Source organism: Tamandua tetradactyla, chromosome 1 (genome assembly GCF_023851605.1).
Source record: "Tamandua tetradactyla isolate mTamTet1 chromosome 1, mTamTet1.pri, whole genome shotgun sequence".
In the NCBI taxonomy this organism is placed as follows: domain Eukaryota; kingdom Metazoa; phylum Chordata; class Mammalia; order Pilosa; family Myrmecophagidae; genus Tamandua; species Tamandua tetradactyla.
The window spans coordinates 171,653,272-171,672,596 of NC_135327.1; the positions used below are offsets into that span (position 1 = coordinate 171,653,272).

At 37.1% G+C, this 19,325-nt stretch overlaps 2 protein-coding genes across 3 annotated transcripts in view; one reads left to right on the forward strand and one right to left on the reverse strand.

Moving 5' to 3' along the window:
• The window catches only part of ZC3HC1 (zinc finger C3HC-type containing 1), a 61,754-nt gene extending 51,351 nt beyond the window's left edge, over nucleotides 1–10,403 (reverse strand). Inside the window, exon 1 of the mRNA XM_077130926.1 lies at nucleotides 10,307–10,403. Coding sequence (XP_076987041.1) covers nucleotides 10,307–10,320 — 14 coding nt within the window. The 5' untranslated portion in view covers nucleotides 10,321–10,403. The remainder of the gene's footprint in view (nucleotides 1–10,306) is intronic.
• Nucleotides 10,404–13,679: 3,276 nt separating this feature from the next.
• The window catches only part of KLHDC10 (kelch domain containing 10), a 65,215-nt gene continuing 59,569 nt past the window's right edge, over nucleotides 13,680–19,325 (forward strand). Inside the window, exon 1 of one of the 2 annotated variants that reach the window (XM_077131175.1) lies at nucleotides 13,680–14,043. In XM_077131175.1, the coding sequence (XP_076987290.1) occupies nucleotides 13,872–14,043 (172 nt within the window). In that variant the 5' untranslated portion in view covers nucleotides 13,680–13,871. The remainder of the gene's footprint in view (nucleotides 14,044–19,325) is intronic. The other variant, XM_077131258.1, reaches the window with a different exon arrangement.

Here is a 19,325-nt window from a genome sequence, read left to right on the forward strand (position 1 = left end):
TAATTATTGGTAGGCTTAGCCTATTCTTTGCAGGAATAAGCTTTATAGGCGTGAGCCCCAAGATTGAAGGCTCAGCCTATTGAATTGGTTGTCCCCATTGCTTGCGTGAATATCAGGAATTCCCCAGATGTGGAAGTTTAATATTTCCTCCTTTGACCCCAGTACCCCAAAAGGACTTTGCAAATACTTTTTTTCTCTGCCCAAATCACACTAACCTGTACAAATCAAAAAGATCTCACGCCCTATTTAAGATTCCATGAAATTGTGAGGTTCAAGAAAACTGACTATAGAAGTTAAATTAGATAATATGCTACTCAAAATAAAAAATTTTGCACCAAATAAGTATCTCTCCCTTTGGTCTTGCACAGAGGTTGAAATCCAAACATATAGGCCATAGCATCTTTTACCCAGTATTTGGATTTACTCTAGTCCTATCCAGATCAGTTTAATTAATATCTCTAGACAAAGTCTGATCACTTTTTTCAGCTTTTTTGAACAGTTGCTGAATAGGGTAATGCTGACCTCCATAGCTTCAGTGCTCTAACTCTGAGTCTCAGGTGTTACATAAACAAGTGTTACATAAAAAAGTGGAATCACACAGTATTTGTGTCTGACTTCTTTCACTTAGCATATTATTTTCAAGGTTTATCCACATTGTAGCATGTATTAGAACTTCATTCCTTTTTATACGGGAATAACATTCCATTGTATATAAATACCACATTTTGTTTATCCATTCATCAGTTGATGGCCATTGGGGTTGCTTCCACCTTTTGGCAACTGTGAATAACATCACTTTGAAAACTGGTGTAAAATTATCTGTGTGATTCCTTGCTTTCAAATCTTTTGGGTATATATCCAGGAATGGAGTTGCAGGATCAAATATAATTCTATGCTTAATTTTTGAGGAACCATCAACCTGTTTTCTACAATTTCAGTAACATTTTACATTCCCACCAGCAACGTACAAGGGTTCCAATTTCTCTGTATCTTTCCCAACACTTGTTATTTTCTACTTAAAGAAAAAATAGCCATCCTAATGGGTGAGAAGTGGTATCTTGTTTTTTTTCTTTTTGTCAGGCAAGGGCAGGTTCCGGGAATCGAACCCAGATCTCCAGCATGGCAGGCGAGAATTCTGCCACCGAGCCACCATTGCACCACCCTATCTTGGGGTTTTGATTTGCATTTCCTTAATGACTAAAGATGTTGCACATCTTTTCATCTACTTATTGACCATTTATAAATCTTCTTTGGAGAAGTATCTATTTCAGTCCTTTACTCATTTTTTAATTGGGTTGCTTGTTGTTGAGTTGTAGGAGCCCTTTAGATATTATAGATATTAATTCCTTATCAGAAACATGACACAACTAGTTCTTCCATTCTGTAGACTGTCTTCACTTTCTTGATAATGTCCTTTAATGCAAAAAAGTTTATCATTTTGATGTTCAATTTATCTATTTTTTCTTTTCTTGCTTATAGTTTTGGTATGAGACCCATAGAATCCATTGTCAAGTTCAAAGTCATGAAGATTTACCCCTTGTTTTTGTCTAAGAGTCTGATGTACAATTTTGAGTTAATATTTGTATATAGTACAAGGTAGAAGTCAAACTTAATTCTTTTGCATGTGGACTTTCAGTTTCCCCAGCACCATTTGTTGAAGAAACTATTCTTTTCCCCTTGAATAGACTTTGCACCCTTGAATAGAATTTGCACCCTTATATATTAGCCACAGATGTGTGGATTTATTTATTTATTTATTTATTTTTTTTTTTTAAAGGAAAGACAGAGAGAAGGAAGGAAGGATAGAAGGAAGGAAGGAAGGAAGAAAGGGAAACATTTTTAAACATTTTCTTGTTTTATTGTATTCTGTTTCTCCGTTTTTGTTACATGGGCTGGGGCCGGGAATCGAACCGAGGTCCTCCGGCATAGCAGGCAAGCACTTTGCCCGCTGAGCCACCGCGGCCCGCCCCTGGATTTATTTTTTGACTTTCAATTCTTTTCCATTGGTCTGTCTGCCTACCCTCACTCAAGTAGCACACTGCTTTGATTACTTTAGCTTTTGTAGTAAATTTGAAATTTGGACGCATGAGTCTTTCATCTTTGTTCTTGTTTTTCATGTTGTTTTGGCTGTTCAGGGCCCCTTGTAAATCCATATGAATTTGAGAATTGGCTTTTCCATTTCTGCACAAAAGCTTGTTAGAATTTGTGCCATTATAGGGATTGTATTATCAGAGATTGATTTGGGAAGTATTCACATGTTAATATTATGCTGACTATTGTTTTTAATTTCATTGTTATATGGCATTTGTATTTTGAATGCATTCACAATGCCTTAGGTCTGTAAGACTTTGATTTTGTTCCTTTTGTACTAAAACATATTTAAACACGAAGTGGAGTTTTTCCTCAGGTTAAACAACAGTTTCAAGGAAGCATAAAACCAGGAACTTGACTCCTTTTACTAGCCTAGTCCCTTGCCTTTATGCTGATAAAATTATACCAGACCAAATTCAAAGGAAATTATCATTTAAAAAATATGCCAATTCTTAAAATCAATGGCACCATCATCACTTCTTTATTACAACTTATTTTCATTCTAAAAGTAATATATTTTTCCACATCTGGAACATTCTGAAAATAGAAATAATAATTTAAAAATCCATATTTCCATTCTCCAACACAATGGTAATTAGTTTTTTTCATCTTTTCTCTCAGCTTTAGTATTGATTTCATTTAAGTTGGGGGGGGGGATGTCAGTGAACTTGGCTGGGAAAAAAAAGTACCATTTTTCCCCACAATTCTCTAACTGAAATTAAGCATTTCCTTCAATTATAAATGTAGGCAACAAGTTACAGTGTTATTAATTGTACTGGTGACAGTTACTGTGGTAGTTAGATTCAGGTGTCAACGTGGTGAGGTGAAGGTGCCTAGTTCTATTGCTGTGAACATGAGCCAATGGCATACGAACCTCATCTGCTGCTGATTACATCTGCAGTTGGCTAGGAGGCACGCCTGCTGCAATGAATGATGTTTGATTTAATTGGCTGGTGCTTAAATGAGAGCTCAACGTAGCACAGCCAAAGCAGCTCAGGATACCTCATCTCAGCACTTGCAGTTCAGCCCAGGCCTTTGGAGATGCAGAAAGGAATCACCCAGGGAAAATTGTTGGAACCCAGAGGCCTGGAGAGAAGGCCAGCAGAGATCGCCCTGTGCCTTCCCACGTAAGAAAGAACCTCAGTTGAAAGTTAGCTGCATTTCCTTTGAAGAACTATACGCCAACTAAATAAATCCCCTTTTATTGAAAGTCAATATATTTCTCATGTGTTGCATTCCAGAAGCTAGCAAACTAGGACAGTCACCAATAGAAATCTAGAAATTTTTATATCCCATTACAGTTCCTACAAATATCTTAGAAAATATTATATTCATCTCTATTTGAAACTATGGTAGTTGTTATACCTTCTACTTTTAAAAAATATATTTTTTGACAAATCTTCACACACACACAATCCATACATGGTGTAGATGATGGTTCATGTGTCAACTTGGCCAGGTGGCAGTGCCCAGTTTTCTGGTTGGCAAGCACAGGATTGTCTGTTGTTGTGAGGACATTTTGTGGACTTAAATCTTGATCATGTTGGCTGCATCCACATGTGCCTTTTGCAATGAGTACACTTAATCTAATCACCAGAAGGCTTTAAGGAGGATACTGAAGAGATAATCATTCTTCCTGCTTCAGTCAGCCAGCCTCTCCTGAGAGTTTGTTGAGGACCTTCACTGGAGCTTCAAGCTGGCGGTCTGCCCTACAGATGTTGGACTCTTACATCCTCACAGTTACATGAGACATTTTTATAAGTTATATATTTACAAATATCTCCTACTGATTCTGTTTCTCTAGAGAACCCTAGCTAATACAGTGTACAATGGCTCACAATATCATCACATCGTTGGGTATTCATCACCATGATCTTTTTTTTATTATTTTTTATTTTTCGGTGATTTTTAAAAAAAATTTTCATTAATTAAAAAAAATCACAAGAAACAAACATACCCAACACATACATTCAGCAATTCACAATATCATCACATATTTGCATATTCATCATCATGATCATTTCCCAGAACATTAGCATTAATTCAGAAAAAGAAATAAAAAGACAGCAGAAAAATATAACAAACAGAAAAAAAAATTTTACAGGCCATACCCCTTACTGATCCCTTTCATTGATCACTAGCATTTCAAACTAAATCTGTTTTAACATTTGTTCCCCCGATTATTTATTTTTATTCCATATGTTCCTCTCATCTGTTGACAAGGTAGATAAAAGGAGCATCAGACACAAGGTTTTCACAATCACACAGTCACACTGTGAAAGCTATATCATTATACAATCATCATCAAGAAACATGGCTACTGGAACACAGCTCTACATTTTCAGGCAGTTCCCTTCAGCCTCTCCATTACATCTTGGATAACAAGGTGATATCTACTTAATGCATAAGAATAACCTCCAGGATAACCTCTCGACTGTGTTTGGAGTCTCTCAGCCATTGACACTTTGTTTCATTTCACTATTCCCCCTTTTGGTCCAGAAGGTTTTCTCAATCCCTTGATGGTGGGTCTTAGCTCATTCTAGAGTTTTTCTCAATCCCTTGATGCTGAATCTCAGCTCATTCTGGGATTTCTGTCCCACGCTGCCAGGAAGATCCACACCGCTGGGAGTCATGTCCCACGTAGACAGGGGGAGGGTGGTGAGTTTGCTTGCTGTGTTGGCTGGAGAGAGAGGGTCCTGTTTTTTAATCCATTCTGCCAGACTATGTCTTTTGATTGGAGAGTTTAATCCATTAACATTCAGTGTTATTACTGCATGGGTAGTACTTTCTTCTACTATTTTGCCTTCTGGATTTTATATGTCATATCTAATTTTCCTTCATTTTACCTTTACTCATAGTCTTCCTTTCTACACTCTTCTCCACACCTCTCTCTTCTGTCTTCGTATCTGTCTCTAGTGTTCCCTTTAGTATTTCTTGCAGAGCTGGTCTCTTGGTCACAAATTCTCTCAGTGATTTTTTGTCTGAAAATGTTTTAATTTCTCCCTCATTTTTGAAGGACAGTTTTGCTGGATATAGAATTCTTGGTTGGCAGTTTTTTTCTTTTAATAATTTAAATATATTATCCCACTGTCTTCTCACCTCCATGGTTTCTGCTGAGAGATCTGTGCATAGTCTTATTGGGCTTCCCTTGTATGTGATGGATTGCTTTTCTCTTGCTGCTTTCAAGATCCTCTCTTTCTCTTTGACCTCTGACATTCTGATTATTAAATGTCTTGGAGTATGTCTATTTGGATCTATTCTCTTTAGGGTACGCTGCACTTTTGGATCTTTAATTTTAAGTCTTTCATAAGAGTTGGGAAATTTTCAGTGATAATTTCCTCCATTAGTTTTTCTCCTCCTTTTCCCTTCTCTTCTCCTTCTGGGACACCCACAACACGTATATTCGTGTGCTTCATATTGTCTTTCAATTCCCTGAGTCCCTGCTCATATTTTTCCATTTTTTTCCCTATAGTTTCTGTTTCTTGTCAGATTTCAGATGTTCTGTCCTCCAGTTTAGAAATCGTATGTTCTGTCTCTCGAAATCTACCATTGTAGGTTTCCATTGTTTTTTTCATCTCTTCTACTGTACCTTTCATTCCCATAAGTTCTGTGATTTGTTTTTTCAGACTTTCAGTTTCTTCTTTTTGTTCTTTCCTTGTCTTCTTTATATCCTCCCTCAATTCATTGATTTGGTTTTTGATGAGGTTTTCCATGTCTGATCGTACATTCCGAATTAATTGTTTCAGCTCCTGTATGTCATTTGAATTGTTGGTTTGTTCCTTTGACTGGGCCACATCTTCAATTTTCCTAGTGTGATTTGTTATTTTTTGCTGGCATCTAGGCATTTAATTACCTTAATTAGTTTATTCTGGAGATTGCTTGCACTTCTTTTATCTAGGGTTTTCTTGCTAGATGAATTTGTTGTCTATCTGTTCTTTAACATTCCGTTCAGCTTTATCTGGACATTTAGCTTAAGTTTTGTTTAACAGAGGAGAATTTTTAAGTTCTTGTTTTCTTGTTTCTTGCCCTACTTGTGTGGTGCCTTTCCCCCCCACACACTTAGGAGGGTCTACTTAGATATTATAGACCCCAGCCAGATTTTCCCAGACCAAACTGGCCTCCTATCAGGAGGAAAGAGTCACCTGCGTCGGTTTCCCCTGAGGGTGAGACCCAGCAGGTTGAAAGACTTTCCTGTGAAGTCTCTGGACCCTGTTTTTCTTATCCTGCCCAGTATGTGGCGCTTGTCTGACTGCAGGTCCCACCAGCATAAGATGATGCGGCACCTTTAACTTTGGCAGACTCTCCCTGCTGGGGGCATGGTGGAGACAGAGGAGAGGTTGTAGGCTGGTTTTAATGGCTTCAAATTACCAAGCCCTGGTGTCTGAATTCCTTGATGGAGGGATTACACCTGGGTAAGGCTTCACCCCTCCCCTGGGGAAGGCACAAGCTCCAGATAAGCCCCCAAAAGAGCTTACTTCTGCCTATGCCTGGGGCAGTTGCAGCCTGAAAAGTCCTGCCACTGTATCCAGAGGCAGTCAAGCCTTTGTAGATATACAGCCACAAAAACCTCTGTTTCCTTCTTTTTTTTTTTTCCCCCTTTTTCCGTCAGTCCTGCCCCCTTGGTACAGGGGCAAAAATGAGCAACCTCTGCTTTGATCAGGTTCACCTAAGCTGGGGGCCTATTTTTAGTAGTCAGAATTTGTTAATTAGTTCCACAATTGGCGTTTGATTGTGCCAAGTCCCTGCTGCTGGTAAGGCCCTTCCTTTCCCCTCTGGGACGTGGCCTGTGGGGGAGGGGCACTGGCCAGTGCAGCTTTGGGAACTCATGGTTCTGTAGGGGCTCGCAGCCAGTCCAGCTGGTCCAGACTGGGGTACGCTGTGTGTCTGGTCACTATCGTGGCTCCGGGAGCTGTTCTGTACTATTTCTGGTTATTTAGTAGTTGTTCTGGAGGATGAACTAAAATGTGCATGTTGTTAAGCCGCCATCTTGACCTGGACACCACCATGATCATTTTTAGACTTTGTATCACTCTAGAAAAAGAGAAAAAGAATAAAGAAAAAGCTCATACATCCCATACCCCTTATCCCTCCCTCTCATTGACTACTCATATTTCTTATTTTAAAATTTTTATTAATAAAACCAATCAACATACAATATCTACATTCCTTTTTTCATACATAGTTGTATATTCATCATCATGATTATTAGCTAGAACATTTGCATCAATTCAGAAAAAGAAATAAAAAGAAAACAAAAAAAATTCATACATACCATACATACCCCTTACCCCTCCCATTCATTGATCACTAGCATTTCAATCTACTAAATTTATTTTGACATTTGTTCCCCTATTATTTATTTATTCTTAATCCATATGTTTTAGTCATCTGTCCATAAGGTAGATAAAAGAAGCATCAGACACAAGGTTTTCACAATCATACAGTCACATTGCAAAAGCTGTATCATTATACAATTATACAATCAACTTCAAGAAACACGGCTACTGTACAGCTCCACATGTTCAGGCAGTTCCCTCCAGCCTCCCTGATTTGCCTTAACTAAAAAGGTAATATGTATTTAATGCATAAGAATAACCTCCAGGATAACCTCTTGACTCTGTTTGGAATCTTTCAGCCATTGACACTTTATTTTGTCTCATTTCTCTCTTCTCCTTTTCAGTCAAGAAGGTTTTCTCAATCTCTTGGTGCTGAGTTCCAGCTCATTCTAGGATTTCTGTCCCACGTTGCCAAGAAGTTGACTACTAGTATTTCAATCGACCCAATTTATTTCACTCCTTGTCTCCCCTATTATTTATTATTTATCTTTTTTTTTCTCATCTGTCCATAAAAAGGAGCAGCAGGTTTTCACAATCACACAGTCACACTGTAAACGTTATATCTTTATACAATCATCTTCAAGAATCAAGGGTTCTAGAATACAGCTCAACAGTTTCAAGTACTTCCCTCCAGCCACTTCAATACACCATAAATTACAAAGGGATATTTAGATAATGTGTAAAAATAATCTCCAGAATAACCTCTCCACTCTGTTTGAAATATCTCAGCCACTTAAAATTTATTTTGTTTCATTTCTCTCTTCCTCCTTTTTGGTCCTGGCTTATCCCAGGAGTTCTGACCCACATTGCCAGGGAGATTTACACCCCTGGGAGTCATGTCCAGTGTGTGTGTGTGTGGGGGGGGGGCAGTTAATTCATCTGCCAAGCTGGCTTAGAGAGAGAAGCCACAATCTGAGCCACAAAAGTGATTCTCCAGGAGGACTTAGGCATAATTCATACATGTTTTGCACTTTAGGATTTGCATCTATTTCTTACAACATCTCTAGAGGTAGTGTACAATTTTATTGACCAGATAATTTGATAACAAACTCAATTTAATCTAACTTAAGCAAGAAGGAGAATTTGGTAGAATAGCATTTCTTAATATTGAATATTGTTCATTCCATCTTTTTATATTGTTCATCCTGTCTTAAAGGGAAAAAAATGCCCTGCTCTTCAATGCTGACACTTTTAAAGATAAAAATGTTACTTGAAGTGCATAAATTATTTATGAACTACTTATATGTATAGTGTTTATACAAATTTAAATCAGAATAATTCATAAATTAACTATAAACTCATAACAATGCACATTTATGGCATTAATTTACTCTGATGACTGATGTTGCTTTGCTGAAATAATAATAATGTTGGAAAAAAGTAGAAAAATATAGCCTCCAGTTCAGGTTCTTTATTTAATCTGCATCTGTAATTTAGTTTCAGTAAGATTAATGCCTCCAGAGAATGCCTGTTTACATAAGCATGCCATGCCCAAATTACAAAATGGTATTAATAATTTCAAGAATTTGTTTACTAGTTTAGGATAATTGGGCTTAATATTTTGTAAAAAAAACTTTTCCAGAGAGCATTCTCTTAATGCCAATTTAATGAGATGGTACTAGATAGCTTCATAAAACTGTATTGTTCACTTGCAGTTAAGTTAGTGTTATTTAAATCCACATTAAATGAGTATCTAAACCCATTATTGCTAGAATTGGGAACAGGAAATAATATCTGGGTTTCAAGTTCAATTACTTCAGATGTCAAAAAAATTGTCTAGTCTTAGCCCAGAGATTTCTATCAGATTTGTTTGTGGAAATCAGGAAGTGAAGTCAAGTCAAAAACTAAAGTTACTAAATAATTTAAAACTAAAGTTTAATTCTGCTTTGGTCTTTCAGTTATAAAGCAACAAAACAAGAACTTCATAATTGATGCTTATAAAACCATGATGCTTAGTGCCAGAACGCTATTGCATTTAAATCATAGCCTCATCAGCAATTCCAATCTTTAGTTCATACTGCTGATAGACCTTCAGTGAGACAGAAGATATTTGGGAACTGATATTTTCCCTGAGGCTGCCACCTTTAGGCAAGTTTGCCTATGGCAGTGGACATCATCCAGTATAAATCATCAACTCAATTCACTGTAGCTGGAGTGATCTTTGAAAACATAAATCTGATTGTGTCATCTCTCTGCTTAAACTCTTCAATGTCTCCTCACTCCGTGTTCTGGTTTGCTAGCTGCCTGAATGCAATATACAAGAAACAGAATTGCTTTTAAAGGGGAATTAATAAGTTGCTAGTTTGCAGTTCTAAGGCCAAGAAAATGTCCCAATTAAAACAAGTCAATAGAAATGTCCAATCTATGGCATCCAGGGAAAGATACCTTGATTCAAGAAGGCCAATGACGATCAGGGTTCCGCTCTCATCTGGAAGGGCACATGGCAAACACGGCGTCATCTGCTAGCTTTCTCTCCTGGCTTCCTGTTCCATGAGGATACCCAGGATGCGTTTTCCTTCTTCATCTCCAAAGTTTGCGGGCTGGTAGACTCTGCTTCTCATGGCTATGTTATTCTCTGCTCTCTCAGAGATCTCCCATTCTCCAAAATGTTTCCTCTTTTATAGGACTCCAGTAAACCAATCAAGACCCACCCAAATGGGTGGAGACACATTTCCCCTAATCCAGCTTAACAACCACTCTTGATTGGGTTACATCTCCAGGGAGATGATCTAATTACAGATTCAAACATACAGTAATAGGGATTATTCTGCCTTTAAGAAATGGGATTTTGATTAAAACATGGCTTTTCTAGGGTCCATACAGCCTTTCAAACCAGCATACTCCATTAGGATTCAATCTAAGCCCTTGATGTGGCTTACCTTGACAGTGTCATCTCAAACAGAATTGTTTAATTTCTTTCCCACTTCAGAATGAAATCTTGGTTTTATCTTTGTCTAGCAAAGCCCAGGGTCTTTTTTTCTCAAATCCCAAAGGCAAATTCAGGCCTTTGCTTCCAGATCTATACAAAGAAACATGGAAGGTGGAAAATTAGTTTTTCTTAATGGGTGGGAGCAAGGAATTGCCTTCAAAATTTCCAGATCAATTTCTTAGGCAGGGCTCAAGGTACCAGGCTTCTAGGAACCTAAAGCTTTGAACACATTAGTCACCTGCCTTAATGTTGATGAAATGCCAGGCTGAAAATCATGAGATGGGAGCTTAAAGAAGGTATAGTCCATCCAGCCCTCCAGAGCAAGGTATTCCAGAGCAGGGGCTTCTATCTTGAATATCTATCGGCAAGGTGTTTTCAAGATCTTTCTTTACTCTTATGTACCTCTTTTTAGAAATTAGGCAGAAATAAAACAATACATTTTTTAAAACTTTTAACTATGAAAATTTTCAAAACTTTCTGATAGTAGGGTATAGTATTATGAACATCAATATACCCACCACCCATATGTAACAATCAACAAATGGTGCTGCAATAACGGGGGAGAAAATAGGTAAAATAAAGACATTTTCTCACATAATTATGATACCATTACCATATCTAATAAAATTACACCTACTTCCTTAATATCGTCTTTCCAAATTCGAATTTCTCCAATTGTTGCCAAACTGTCTTTTAAAGTTGATTTGTTCAAGAGGACCACATACATTTGGTTGTAAGGTCCCTTTTGTCTAGAATTGTTCTTTGAACAACTATTAAAAAAAACTTTTTATTGGGGAAATTTTTGAATATACCCAAAATAAGTGAGTAATAAATAAATTCTCAGTATCAATTACCCAGCTACATTAATTATCAACTCACATCCCTTCTTGTTTAATCTATACTTTCACTCATTCTCCCATGCAACCTCCTTCACGACTCCTGAATTATTCTGAAGCAAATCCTAGACACCATAATGGCTATCTATAAATATTTTAGTATGTTTCTCGAAAAGACAATAACATTAAAAAATATATATATCCACAATATTTAACAAGAGTTAACAATGGTTCTGGGGTATAATCCAATACCTAATCAAATTTCCCCATGAAAAAAATATTAGGTTTGTTCTGATCAAAGGCAAATAAGGCCTAAACATTGCATTTAGTTATGTTTTTTAAAACTAGTAATCTGTACTTATGCTTTTCTCTTCCTTTCCTTACATCATGATGCTGAAGAAAACAGGCTTGTCCTGGAAAGTTTTGTGCATTATGTATTTTGCCATAAAATATTCAATGTTCAAATTTACAAGTTTTGATTAATGCTTTTTTCCAGGTTGTGTGAATCATGATCTACCCAAGCCCCACTATTTCAATTGATTGATATGTCTTTTAAGGTTTTCTTTTTTAAACAGCTTTGCTGAGATATAATTCACATATCATATAATTCACCAATTTAAAGGGAAGCCAATGTTTCATGTCTCTCCACTCCTCCCTTCCCATATTATTTAACATTTTTATTGATATCTAGCCACATATCATAAAATTTACTCTTTTAAAGTATATAATTCAGTGGTTTTTAATACATTCATAAGGTTGTGCAATTATCACCATAATATATCATTTTAATGTATAGATTTTTTCTCCAAATATCTTTCTTTCCTTTGTAACTGATTTGTTGAAGAAACCTGCTTGTTTGTCCTGTAAATTTCCATAGTCTAGATTTTGTTGTTTGTGTTCTGTAGTGTCTTTAATATGTTTCTCTGTCTTCTGTATTTCCTGTAAATTGGTGACTAGATGTAAATGTTTCATCAGATTCAGGTTTTAGTTTTTCCAAAAGACTACTTCATAATCATGTTTATGTGCTGGAGGCACATAATATTTCACTTCTCATTTTATGATGCTTAATGCATAGCTCTTTAATTCATTAGGGGTTGCAAAATGGTGATAATTTATCATTCCTTGGTTATTTATTACTTGGAATCCTTCTTAAAAAAAGAAAATTTCTCTCATCTACTATTTGGTTATTCAATGGTACAGTTTCTTTGGAAAAATTAACATTTATTAATTTTTATTTTCATACTTTAGAGTCATTGACTTTTTTTCAAGTCTCAATATTTTCATAATCAGTGTTTCTTAATGGATAAAACACCCCAGCTTACAGGGTCTGAAAGTAGGAAAAGAAGGAGGTAGAGCCATTGGTGACCTGAAATTTGCATGCCAGGACCAAAGAGGCATATGTCCTAATCTCCAGCAAGTCTTCTCTTTCCTTCATATCATGGAAAAGTCTCCTTATATGAAACATCAGGCAAAAAAGAAAAAGAAAAAAAATCTGGGAATTCTTAAAAGTTTTGTTTCCCTAGAAGAATTTACATACTTCTCCTTATGATCCGTAAACATCAGTGAACAGGCTGTATTTTCCCACTTGGCACTTGGCTCGGTAGTAAGTTCAAAGCCAAATTTTCTGTTCATTTTGGGACATTAGGAATTTTTGATCTCCACAGCTACATTTTTTTCGATCGTATTCTTCCCTACTGTTCTTGTCTTTAATTTTACATTTCCACAAAATTATATATAAGCTGATTCACGTTTTCTACGAGCAAAAAAGGGGTTTGATTGAACAAAAACATTTTCATAGGCATCATCATCTATGAGCGCAACATTTTCTTCGATCTCTACTCAGTGCTGGGTGTTATTTTAAAATTCTTTTCTAATGTAATAACACACGAATCGTTTTTCATTGGGGTTGTACTTTATATTTCTATGATCACTGGTGCCATTTAACATTTTTTTCCATGTTTTTAAACCAGGTTTAAAACTGTTTGCTTGGAATGTGATGTTAAATTAGGGTAAGAGTTCAGCCAGTCTGACTGAAAGACAAGACAAATGAACCCCAGGAATAGCTCATTCCCACAGTCAAGCTTTGATTCCACCCCTGAGGTTTCCCGCACTCCCCCTCCCTCCCAAGAGAGCCTTTTGTGCGTGCCAACAATTAGAAAAAGGAATCTTTATCAGCGAAGCTGGCAGAACAGTGTATTGCCCCCAAATCGGTGTATTATGTGCACATCCTTTTTCCGATTTCAATGTTTATGGGAAAGAGTTCTTGAACCCTAAAGCCTTGAGTACTTGCTGCTGTCGGGAGTCTTTCTGCAGGCGTGGCCTCTCTCACTCGGCCTTCGATTGGTCCACCTGAACCCGCAAGAGGCGCCGCGACGCCGGCTTGCTTAGCACGGTTGATGCGAGTGATGAGTGGCTGCTTCTGCCTCTCTCCCCCCCACTTTTTTTTTAGCCATAGCTATGGTTACCACGTCTCTCTCCGCCTCCCTTTACCTGCCAAGAAGACGACTGGTTATTGGTTGCCTGTCACCAAGGCTGTCAGCTATTGGTCACCGATGAGGACCGACCGCTCCCCCCCCTTCCCTGTCTCCTGGGTCTCTAGAGCAGCCCAGGAAGGAGGCTCCGCTGGTGCCGCCGGGCCAGGGGCTGCCGGGGCCGGGCTGCGGCAATTGTTAGCGGGTCATGTCGGCCGCCCAGGGCTGGGACAGGAACCGCCGGAGGGGAGGAGGTGCCGCTGGCGGTGGCGGCGGCGGCGGAGGTAGCGGGGCCGGCGGGGGCAGTGGGGGCAGCGGGGGTCGGGGTACTGGCCAGCTCAACCGCTTCGTGCAGCTCTCCGGGCGGCCGCACCTCCCAGGTGAGTCGTGGGACACGGTCCTGACAGCTTACGGGTGCGGCGGGAAGGTGGCTGCTACCTTTTCTTTTCTCCCTGGCTTTCTTTTCCTTGAGAAGCAAAGGCAGGCCCCACGCATAACAGAGGGAATAGGGGGTTAAAGAAAAGAGACAGTGTCTTTGAGGTCTGGGAGAAACAGGAACACAACCAAGAGCAAGTATTTTTGCTCTGTTGAAAGCTCTGTGCTATGAGGGGTGTTTTCTTTTAAGAGGAGAGGCCACTGTCTCATTGACATTCCCAAATGTTTCCCTTACTCGGCTTCCAGTCTCCTCCCCTTCCGCCGTTTAATCTTGTAAAAGAAGGGCATTGGCGCCTAGCTGTGGGAAATTATTTTAGAAAGGGTGCTAAATGCGGGAGAGAAGGAAGAGCATTCCAAGGAGTGATTTGGAAAAAACCACTCCTAGTGTGTGACACTCCTAGCGTGTGGCTCTAATGCCTAGAGTTAGGCATTCTGAAACGCAAGAAGAGGTGGGAGTGGGGGCGGTAGATGTTGAAGGTGGGAGACAGAACCTAGAAGCTTAGGGAAAACTCGTTGAATTATTTGGAATGTCCAGAGACGAAATGGTTCTGGATTTTAAGAGAAGACGAAGATCAAGAATGTACTTAGTGATAAAATTATCCTGTGTCTCTGACATAAAAACAACTGATTGAGAGTTGGAAAAACATACCCGATTACTTCACGTTTTGGCCTAAAGTTCCCTATCCTTGAGTTCGGGTGTCTTAAAAAACAAACCAAATGTATACGTGTGTAGGCAGTTTTAAAGAGGTGTAGTAGTAAATGAACATCCAGTACAGTAGAAGAAAGGTAGGGGCTTAAATAACGCATAAATTATTACTATTATTTTGAATATGCTTATTTTTGTTATGAGGAGAACTACCAGGAATGATGCATTAATCATGCTTTTTGTGAGTAATGTTGAAGTTGATTATCTCAGTGATTTATTTGTTTAGCTAATAAACTTTGATAACCTGATGGATTTTGCATGGTGTTAACTACTGTGCCTTGTGCTCCTAAGAAGCCAAAAATTATTTGATTAATTTGAAGATAAAGGGGATTTTGCACATTCAATGAGGCAATAGCTTATGTTTGTGATGAGGTTATTGATGTGTGCTAGAAATGTACATTAACCCATATATATGTACCATTAAAATTAAAATTGAAGTTAGTTGTAAGTACTTGAATAGAAAATGTACCAGCAGTTGGGATTCAAATGATAGTATCAGCCTGGGCACCCTAGGATTGTTAAATATGTGATTTTTAACATAAAAAAAAAAAAGGAGAAATCTTTTTTCTTACCATAAATTAATAATAAAAACTTAGGTTTTAGTTATTAATGAGTTAGGAAATAATTCTCTTAGCAAGGGCTATGAGTTTCTCCTATACTACTGATGTCTTTAGATTATTGATCTTAGATTAATTATAATATCATGGGCTTCAAATAGGCATTCCCAGACTCCAAGAACCTCTTTGTCGTTCTTCCTTACTGTTACCACCTGATGGCAGTGGAAGCCATGATTTCTAATAAGGGGCTGAGGTGTGGGACTATTTGTTTAACAGCACACAAGGCCTCGAACAGCCGTTTGTCCAGAGATGAAGAGAAATGTGTACAAACTGTGAAAATATGTAAAGTGGGATCATTAGTCTCTTCCCCCCCCCCCACTGGCATTTCATTTCTCCTTTCCCAAGTAGGCATCTTTTATCTTTTCTTCAGTCTCAAAATTAGGAAACATCTGATATCTCAGAACATACTTTGAAATTCTTTCCTGCCAACCCTTTATTTTCCCGTACTGTATTTTAAGTCCACCTCTCCCTTAAGAAAGGTTTTGTTTGGAGAGTTTTAAAAAGATTTTAGGTGATGGGGAGGAATAGGAGCTTCTAGGCCTATTTTGTGGCTGACCCTGAAGGTAAAGTCTTTTTTGTTTGTTTGTTTTTTGTTTAAGTATACTGGAACTGACTTTCTCTCTTCTTTGAATTCTGATTCCATTTTCCATTTTTCATTCTTCTGTACCAAGAATTCCAGATACTCAGCACCCAGAAACTTTTCTTTTGCATCCTTATCCTCCATTACAACTCTCAATGAAACAAAACAAACCAACCTGATCTTCCTAGATCTCTTTCAGTGATAGCATCTTTATCCATCTTGTTTTATAAACTTTAAATGTGACATCTTCCCCAACATTTTTCTGTCCCTTGCCCTTCTGGTATAATCAGTCACTAGGCCCTATTTATTTTAATTCTCCCATAACTCTAGTCTATGCTACAATCATCTCTTATTTAGGTCTCCTGCAGTAGCTTTCCAAGCATTCTTCCTGCTTCTGCTCTTGCCCTCCATTCTTACAACACATTGAGCTTTTGCAAGCACAAATCTTGTTCTCATCCCTGCTTACCCTTTGCTAATTTTTCATTGCTCTTAAAATAAGGCAAAAATCCTTTACATGGCCTAAAAGGTATGCACAGTCTGATCTCTCTCTCTCCATCTAATCTTATATCATGTTCTCATGCTCTTTGTTCTTTGACCTCTTTTACTTTCTTGGACATATCATGCTCCTTCTTACCATAGTGTCATCGCACATGCTATTCCATCATCCAGTAACCCTCTTAGTTCTTGTTATATTCTTTTATTTTAACATCTTTTCCATTGGATCTAGGTGATCACATTGCTTTTTCATGGAAGACTTTTCTTTCTGACTTACTCTCTTTTCCTATGCACATTCATAGCACCATGTGGTTCTTCTTGGGCATACTTATCATTTGTATTATTCCTTTATACGCATGCTCTGATACTCTTGGTGTGTATGTGTGCGTGCGTGTGTCTGTTTCTCTCTAAATTAACACAGGCATGTAAAGCAATTAGTCCCTAGTGAATTTGATTGATTAGTATAGGTCTGTTTCCTGTAGTCCTGTTGACTCTGGACAAATGGATAAAATCAAGTTCTTAAACATGTAAAGTAGCAGACATCTGCATCCATCGTGATAACACAAATGATATTTTGTGAAACCCCGTTTGTGTAGCTTCTTGCCTTTCTGCTGTTTCCTAAATAGAGTGGTGATTATGTATTTGCCCCATAGGCCAGGGAATTCTTAGCTTCTTAGTCCTGGATTTCTGTGAACTCGTAAGCTGTGTAAATCCAGTGAAAAACAGGGAGCAGTGCTTTCTTTAGAATAGGTATCCAGAGATAAACCCCAGGGACAAAAGGATAAAGGGGGTAATAGGACCCAAGTTACTGTTGTCATTTAACTGAGAGTTTGATTATATGCTATATATTAGCTGGGAAAACAGTTAAATATTGTTGGTAATGAAGGAACTGGAAAACTAACAGAAGAAAAATATAACAATTGGTGAAACTGGGTTAAAATACTAAAGAGTTAACTTAAAAATTTTAAATAATGTATGCACATGGTATAAAACTGAAATGGTACAAAAGCACATATGATAAAAGACAAATTTTCCTTTTGCTTTTGAGCCCCGTTCCCCACTAAATGGCTCCCTTCCCCAGAAGCAACCAATGATAAGTTTCTTGTGTATCCTTTCTAGAATTGTATATGGGTGGGTGAGTAGTTAGCAAAGTGGTTGGATTCCTTTATTTGAATGGGCATTTAAAATCTTAAGTTTTCACAGTAATACAAATATTGATACAATGACTATCCCTGTACATATATAATACTACACAAGTGAGTCTAACTTTAGGAAAAATTCCTAGACATACAACTGCTGAGTCACAGGATATGTACTATTTAAAGTTTGATAGATATCGTCAAATTGCCCTCCATAGAGATTTAACTAGTTTATGTTTTACTATTGGTGTTAGAGTTCTGACTCCCTATATCTTTGGTGACCGAGTGGGTTAACAAACTTTTAAATTACCAACTTGATAGATGTATTTTTCTTGTTATTAGGAATGAAACATCTTTTCAATAGGTATTACAGCCATATTTGTTTCCTTTATAGCATCTGTTTATATTTTTGTGCATTTTTTTGGCATGTTTCCAAAAACATGTTTTTTTTTCATGTCATAAGAATTTATATATTTTAAAGATTTTAGTTATTTGATATGTATTGCAGATATTTTCATAATTTGCCATCTATCTTTTGACCTTGTTTATTAGTTGACTTCTTTGAGCAGAAATTAAATTTTTTAATGTAGTTGAACTTATTTTATATATTCTAGGTTTTGTGTTAAAATTCCATTTCAATATTATTTCTAATTTTTAATTGTTGCATTTTCTCCTATTTTATGCTTTTATTTTTACGCAAGATTCATTTATTCATATGAAATGTCTTTACTTTTATTCCAGGCTGCTATCAAGCTTTCTCAATATTATTTGTTAAGAAATCCAACTTTTCACTACTGTTTTGAACTGTCATCCGTAGATGTATTTAATTCCCACATATAATTCAGGGTTATTACTGGATTTTATTCTCTTTCATTGATCAGGCACCTATTCACATCTAGTAACCCCATTCTCTGATTACAGTCCTCTCTCATTCTACTTCTCAAGGGTTTTCCTGTATATTCTTACTTGTTTATTTTCCCATAAAATTTAGAATTAGCTTATCAAGTTCTTCCTTCTCCATCTTGTTGGTATTTTTATTGGTACTTAATTATAGTTCTAGATTAATTTAGAGATAGTGGACATTTTTGAGTTTTATGACTTTTCAAAAACAAAGTATGTTCATTTCTTACTGTTCAAAACTTCTTTTTTGCATCCTTCAGTAACATTTTTTTTAGCTTTTTTATTTTGAAATAATTTCAAATTTACAGAAAGGTTGCAAAAATAATACAAAAAACAATACCAAGAACTCCCATATACCCTCTACCCAGATACCTAGATTTGTCAGCTTTTAACATTTTGCCACATTTCCTTCCTTCTTTCCTTCCTTCCTTCTTTTCACCTATATCAGCTTATCTCTACTAAAATTTGAGTGTAGATTATATTCATCATCTTCTTTTAATGCTTAGTACTTCCATGTATATTTATTTCCTAAGAACAATGATATTCATTTATATAACCACATTAAGTACAGTTATCAAGACCAAGAAATTTAACATTGGCATAAAGTATACAGTCCATATTCTAATGTTTTTAACCTGTCCCAATAATGTTCTTTTGGGCATTTTCTCCTCCATTATTAGTTGCAGTCTAGGGTCGTGTATTGCATTTAATTGTCATTGTCTCTTTAGTCTCTCTCTCTCTTTTTAATTGTGGTAACATATATATATATATATATATATATATATAAAAT